Below are 7,686 nucleotides of genomic sequence, written 5' to 3' on the forward strand. Positions count from 1 at the left end.
CATCTGTAGATGTGAACTTCCCATGATTCAGGACATTTACAAGGACAGGTATCTAAAAAGGGCCTGTAGGATCACTGGGGACCCAAGTCACCCCAACCACAATCTATTCCAGCTGCTACCATCCAGGAAGCCGTACCGCAGCAAAAAAGCCAGGACCAACAGGCTCTGGGACAGCTTCTTCCACAAGGCCATCAGGCTGATGAACTCACACTGATTTGAGTGTACTCTATATTATATTAACTGTTCTATTTATTATAAATTCCTATGATTGCACATGGCACATTTAGATGGAGGTGTAATGTAAAGATTTTTACCCCTCACGTATGTGTAGGATGTAAGAAATAAAGTCAAATCAATTCAATTCAATATAGCTGTTCTCTACCCTAAATATTTAATTCCTCCTTCACCAGCGCAAATGGCTGTCGTGCTTAGCCAATCTATAACATGCGCTGTGGTTATTCAACCAGGCCACTCTATCAACACCACCTAAAGCTGTGACCTCAGCACCTGAAGAGCTTCAGGCACATGGAGAATGTCCCTGTAGTTCCCAATCCAAGTCACACACTATCCACACTTAGAAACGTGACACTGGGGCTCGCTCCCTAACAGGAGTACCTTTGCTTGAAGGAGCACAGCTGTCCCAGAAGACCGCTCACCACCAGTAGATCCCAACCATGCAACTGATGCCTGTACTCCAAGCAGTATTCATTAGCAGACCAAGGATATGAAGGGAACCGCATTTACTTTATACCTTCTGTACATTTTCTAAACTTCATTCAGTTTAGAGCTGCTTATCACTGCTTCATTTTGTACTTTAGCTCATTAGCACAATTTTTCCACCAGTTTGCATTGATGAAATGGCAATTGTTTTGACCAAAGCAAAGTTTAACATCAACACATCACGCTGCACCTATTATTGCCATTTTATCTGCAGTCAGAATCAGCACCACCTTTTTTAATTGGATCCAATGAACAAGGTGTCATCGTTACTTCAATGAGTTCCAGCTTTGACCCAGTTTTTCCTTTGTTTAACCCACTGGACTATAAAACAGTAAAAATATTATTTTTCTTATTAAGGTAATCGACCATTCTCCAACTATATCCAAATTTTCCACTTGCCGAGAAATAAGATTTCACATTTTGTTTTCAGTCTGGTAAAAATGTGCTGTGTTTTCTCCAAAAATGAGGTGGGTTTTCTCAATCAAATCGTGAAATTGTCAGACTTTTGGAAGCTATTAGCATGGTTTACACTCAGAAATGTGTGTTAACCCAGGACGTGGGCAGTTCCTGAGGTAAGTAGGCTCACTTGACAACAATTTATTGCACAGCTTTGTCAGGAATGCTTGAGTCCCCTAAAGGCACCCTCTCCCTGGCAGCTGGACACCGACAATTGAAGTCTGTGGTGGAGCAAAAAGTTGTTACAGAGGAAGAGGAGGGAATCCCTAGATTTGATGAAAAACAGGTGGCAATCTTGCTTGCAACATAGGTGCCAGGAGGAAGGTGCTGTGGGCTGGGGGTAGATAGCTGGGGGCAGGGTGGCAGGAGGCAAACTGGAGCCTCTGTCACAAAGCTCTGGTCAGATGCTGCTCCAGCAGTAACAATCTCCACTCAAACAAGTTATATATTTTTACAAAACATGTCAGGGCAAGCTGCAGACTATTGAAATGGATCAAGGATTCATTCACTGATGCATGTTGATCAGCTTAGGTGATTCTGCAAAGGAGAATACAAGAGTTTATTTTTGACTGGATCAACCAAGCCAACAGTTGCGACTGTAATGTCAGCTTCTCAGGAATTAGAAACAAAAGAAAACCTACAGCACTATACAGGCCCCTTGGCCCACAAAGTTGTGCCGAACATGTCCCTACCTTAGAAATTACTAGGCTCTCCATGTACCTATCCAAAAGTCTCTTAAAAGACCCTATCGTATCCGCCTCCACCACTGTTGCCGGCAGCCCATTCCATGCACTCACCACTCTCCGAGTAAAAAACTTACTGGTGAAATCTCCTTTGTACCTACTCCCCAGCACCCTAATCCTGTGTCCTCGTGTTAGCCATTTCAGCCCTGGGAAAAAGCCTCTGACTATCCACACAATCAATGCCTCTCATCATTTTATACACCTCTATCAGGTCACCTCTCATCCTCTGTAGCTCCAAGGAGAAAAGGCCGAGTTCACTCAACCTATTCTCATAAGGCATGCTCTCCAATCCAGGCAACATCCTTGTAAATCTCCTCAGCACCCTTTCTATGGCTTCCACATCCTTCCTGTAGTGAGACGACCAGAACTGAGCACAGTACTCCAAGTGGGGTCTGACCAGGGTCCTATATAGCTGCAACATTACCTCTCAGCTCCTAATTTCAGTTCCATGATTGATGAAGGCTAATACACCATACGCCTTCTTAACCACAGAGTCAACCTGCACAGCTGCTTTGAGTGTCCTGTGGACTCGGACCCCAAGATCCCTCTGATCCTCCACACTGGCAAGAGTCTTACCATTAATACTATATTTTGCCAGCATATTTGACCTACCAAAATGAATCACTTCACACTTATCTGGGTTGAACACCATCTGCCACTTCTCAGTCCAGTTTTGCATCCTATCAATGTCCCGCTGTAACCTCTGACAGCCCTCCACACTATCCACAACACCCCCAACCTTTGTGTCATCAGCAAACTTACTAACCCAGGTCCCTCCATTTCCTCATCCAGGTCATTTATAAAAATTACTAAGAGTAAGGGTCCCGAACAAATCTCTGAAGTACTCCACTGGTGACAGACCTCCATGCAGAATATGATCCATCTACAACCACTCTTTGCCTTCTGTGGGCAAGCCAGTTCTGGATCCACAAATCAATGTCCCCTCGGATCCCATGCCCCCTTACTTTCTCAATAAGCCTTGCGTGGGGTACTTTATCAAATGCCTTGCTGAAATCCATATACACTACATCCATTGCTCTTCCTTCATCAATGTGTTTAGTCACATCCTCAAAAAATTCAATCAGGCTCGTAAGGCACGACCTGCCCTTGACAAAGCCATGCTGACTATTCCTAATCATATTATACCTCTCCAAATGTTCATAAATCCTGCCTCTCAGGATCTTCTCCATCAACTTACCAACCACTGGGGTAAGACTCACTGGTCTATAATTTCCTGGGCTATCTCTACTCCATTTCTTGAATAAATGAACAGCATTCGCAACCCTCCAATCCTCCAGAACCTCTCTTTTCCCCACTGATGATGCAAAGATCATCACCAGAGGCTCAGCAATCTCCTCCCTCACCTCCAACAATAGCCTGGGGTACATTTTGTCAGGTCCTGGCGACTTATCCAATTTGATGCTTTCCAAAAGCTCCAGCATATCCTTTTTTTTTCATATCTACATGCTCCAACTTTTCAGTCTGCTGCAAGTCATCCCTACTAACACCAAGATCCTTTTCCTCTGCTATTTCCTCCGGTTCCATACACACTTTTCCACTGTCACGCTTGATAGGTCCTATTCTCTCACGTCTTATCCTCCTGCTTTTCGCATACTTGTTCATAAACCAGCTGAATGTTTGACTGAGTTTTGCAAGCACTTGCTGTTGATCCTCAGTGTCAGGGGAAGTCACATGGCCAGCCGTTGCACACACTGATGCCTTGCCACCTTTGTTTCACATATCATAATTGTGAAAACCCTCACTGATGCCCTCTGCCAGCCTCCCACCCCCAAATCAATGACACAGCTGACAAACATTCGGGCTTTCAACTGAATCATCTGGAGCATTTTTTTTAATTAGAAGTAATTCGATCCATCTTTTGAGCTCATTTAATTGATAAAATACCTCTGCATACATAACTTTTTTGCCCAAAATGCCAGCCCACAAGGCAACATTCCTCCAGTTTAGTTCTCCCTCAGTTGTTCTGGATTGAGTCAGATACCCCGGGAAAGGTTGGGTTTCCACTTAGATAGAGACCCTCACCTTTCTGCAGGGCAGTTAATCCGCAGCGTTGGATCACGGTATGACAGGAGCCTCTCACCAGCTGAGGCCTGGGAGAGCCCAGCAGTGTGGGCCAGGGAACAGTGAGCTGGCTGATCTGCCAGTTGCTCTGTGGAAACATGGGTAAGCACCAGTTGTTATTACAGTGACTGCAGACGAGCACTTCAGATGTTCTGGCCCTGAGAGCCATCCAGGCTCTCCCATCTGATGAATGCAGAGACTGACCTCTTTGTCTGGGCTGCTGACTGTGATTTTAGTACAAAGGAGATTTACAAGGATGTTGTCTGGATTGGAGGGCGTACCTTATGAGGATAGACTGAGTGAATTTGGCTTTTTCTCCTTGAAGTGACGGAGAATGAGAGGTAACCTGATAGAGATGTATAAGATGATGAGGGGCATTGATTGTGTGGATAGTCAGAGGCTTTTTCCCAGGGCTGAAATGGCTAACACGAGGGGGCATGGTTATAAGGTGCTTGGAAGTAGGTAATACTGAGGGGATGTCAGAGGTAATTTTTTTCACACAGAGAGTGGTGCGTGCGTGGAATGCACTGCCAGAAAAGGTGGTAGAGGCGGGTACAATAGGGTCTTTTAAGAGTGTCTTAGATAGATACATGGAGCTTAGAAAAATAGAGGGCTAAGTGCTAGGGAAATTCTAGGCAGTTTCTAGAGTAGGTTACATGGTCAGCACAACATTGTGGGCCGAAGGGCCTGTAATGTGCTGTAAATTTCTATATTCTATATACATACATGGAAACTTCTGAATTTAATAATGTTATGAGAGCTTGCTGGTGTAGGAGAGTCAATATACTGTGTGTTTTTAATCTAGTGGATAGTCTGTGTGGGTAATTTATACCCGTGTCGTAAAAACTACAAAGGAAATCATTTTTCATGAAAGTTGAAACAAAATATCCTCAAATATTTTGAAATTACTCTAAGTAACATCTTGATCTTTGTTGCCACAGAGAGGCACGAGTTAAAGGGGTACTACTAAGATGGTGGCAACCACGTCACAATGGAGCAGGCCATGACCAGTGGGCTTTAGATCATGTGGAAGTGGTCTTGTAAGTATCTGAGTTCTGTGTTGTTATTTATCCCTTTTTATTTGTCTGCAGTCACAGACAATTTGAGAACTATCTGAGTGTCGGTGCTTTATTCAGCTCATTTCCTTTCATTGCAGGACACGTAAACAAAACTACATGATGAACTTTTCAAGGCAGCACATGCTCAGGCATTACTACAACAGAAGGCGAAGGTCCCTCAGACGAAACATTTAGAGAATTACAATACATTTCTGTCATGCTTCATGATTTTAATAAACAAAGCACTGTTTTTAATGAGGGGCCAATATTAGATATAGGAATGTAATGAAATAAATTAGTTTGAAGAATATATGACATCTTTTACACACTGTGAATTGATGAATGAAGTGGCTTATATTCTTAAATGTATTGTCCTTTATTCTTTCTTGTGGTTGTGTGCTATGTGGTCTGTTGCAATGTCAGTTTCTGTGGCAGTATATTAATTAAATGTAGAAGTACTATTTACTTTGCAATGTATTTGTCCTTATGGTCTAATGGCTCAACGATTCAAACAATGTCAAATGGTGCTCATCCCATACAAAGCTGTGTAAGTTAAATACGTTTATATAAGAGGGTTGTTAAGTTAAATGTGGATTGCTGAATTCTTTTGCAACAGAATCTAGGAGTGAAAATAAATTTCAAACTGAGCCTGTTAAAAATATATTGAAAACACTTTCACACCAAGATGTAAAAAATTGGTATGCAATATTCCAAATAACTATAAATGCAGAATTAATGCTCTAAAGCAATTGAGAATTTTAGGAAACTAAAAATAAGGAAAATTGAAAGATGTTGGGTGGATATGCCATGGTTAACAAGATTGCAAATGATGAGGTGTTTCTGTTTGTATATTATCAGTAAAACTTAACAAAAATATAAAAAAAACTTCCATGTTCAAAAAAAGAATTTCAGAGTTGGAAATTTTAATAAAAGGTGGTGAATTTTTTGTGAAATTGAGTAGTTTGCCTTTTAAAGCCTTCAACACCATTAGGAATAACCGTGTATTGCAGTTTAAGTGTGTATATCCTAGTTGAACATTAATATTGTTTTAATGTAATTCCTTACTCCAGCTGTCATTTGTGTTCTCTGGCAGTAATTCCTTGGTGATGGTGTTTATTGAGTATGATAAATTGGTGTTAATTGTGTTCATTTTGAACAGTTTCGACTGATTGAAAGCTGGGTCATGTTTGTAACTTCTGAGTGGAATTGTGTTGTACTGACCTAGCATAGCTATAACTGCAACGTGACATTATCTAAAATTAGATAGAGTGACTTAATATATCACTATATTATTTACTGAAATAGATCAAAACTTCCCTTCAATAAAGCTATTATCACTGATATTAATTGCTTTATGGTGATCATTTTGCAGTTAGTTTTTAAACTACTTTATAATAGTGACTGTACTTAAAAGATACTATATTGGTTGTAAAGCACTTTGGAGCATGCTGAGGTTTTACAGAAATTAAATTTCTTTGCTTTTTTTTTAATTTTTCTATGTATTTTTTGTAAGCAGTTTAAAGAGCCTGACTCTTTTCAGTAGAATAATTAATGTCAGAAGGAGTCCTGAATTGTATCACTCATGTGTCAATTGTATTGTAACCATTATGACACCATTTTCTTCAGAAATAGCTGCTGATGTGTTGCCTAATCACTTGAAAAATAAACCAAAGAACTCTCAAGCAATGCTGGGAAACTAGTATCTTTTGATAAATATGAATTGCATTGCCAACTGTATCAGCGAGGGAATTGAAGTTAGTGACCTTCAAGCTGCTGTTACAGATTTTGCTAACAGAAAATACCTGAAGTACTCTATGTAACAGTTCAGGCAGAGCATATGAAGCAAGAAAAGTTAATGGTTCAAGTCAAATCTCTCTGCCCACACATACTACTTAACTAGATGAGCATTTCCAGCAATTTCTGTTTCTATTTCAGACAGACCACTAGCGTAACATGTCAACCTCGCTAAGGCCCTTATTTACTTTATTAAAGTAAAGATATTATTCATTTCAGAATCTGTTTTAATCCAGGAAGCAGGTACTGTAAATTAAAATGGATCTTAAAAATGACAATTTATTGTACTACATATCTGTAACCTGGCTACAGTAAATTATCATGATTGTAGAGAAGTGACGGGAATTGATGCTCCTGGGAGAGAGAAAAGATTAAGGCAAGATGGGTGGAATGGGACATCTCTAAGAGCTGACATATATTTGATGGAGTGAATGGCTTTAGGAAGTCTTGTGAAAATCACAGTAACCTCTAAAATAGAAATTTATTTGATGTTTTCTATCATTTGTTTCAAATTAAAGTACAGTTAGATGTAATATATGTAGTATTTCTTCTGACTGCCAACATACCTTTGGCAAAAGTAACACAGAAATCTGAGATGATACTATAAATAGCCACTTGTACAATTTGACCCAGAGGTTCTACAAAACATTTTCCAATATTGATGCAGAAAATTAGGAGAAAACATGTGAAAACTCTTTCTCACAATGCTTCGGTTAAAAAATATTAACAAGAGAATTTTAATTCTAAATCTAAGCTGAGGATTTTGAACACTTAAAACCTAATAGGTTACAGCCATTCTACTCTCCTGCACATTTACTCTCCAGTATTGCAAG

General features: G+C 40.3%; 1 protein-coding gene across 1 annotated transcript in view; it reads left to right on the forward strand.

The window, feature by feature from the left end:
- The window catches only part of reln (reelin), a 307,273-nt gene extending 300,570 nt beyond the window's left edge, over positions 1-6,703 (forward strand). Inside the window, exons 63-64 of the mRNA XM_059987188.1 lie at positions 4,943-5,041; positions 5,158-6,703. Of these exons, the coding sequence (XP_059843171.1) occupies positions 4,943-5,041; positions 5,158-5,254 (196 nt within the window). The 3' untranslated portion in view covers positions 5,255-6,703. The remainder of the gene's footprint in view (positions 1-4,942; positions 5,042-5,157) is intronic.
- The last annotated feature ends 983 nt before the right edge of the window (positions 6,704-7,686 follow it).

This window comes from Hypanus sabinus, chromosome 13 (assembly GCF_030144855.1).
Source record: "Hypanus sabinus isolate sHypSab1 chromosome 13, sHypSab1.hap1, whole genome shotgun sequence".
NCBI lineage: Eukaryota > Metazoa > Chordata > Chondrichthyes > Myliobatiformes > Dasyatidae > Hypanus > Hypanus sabinus.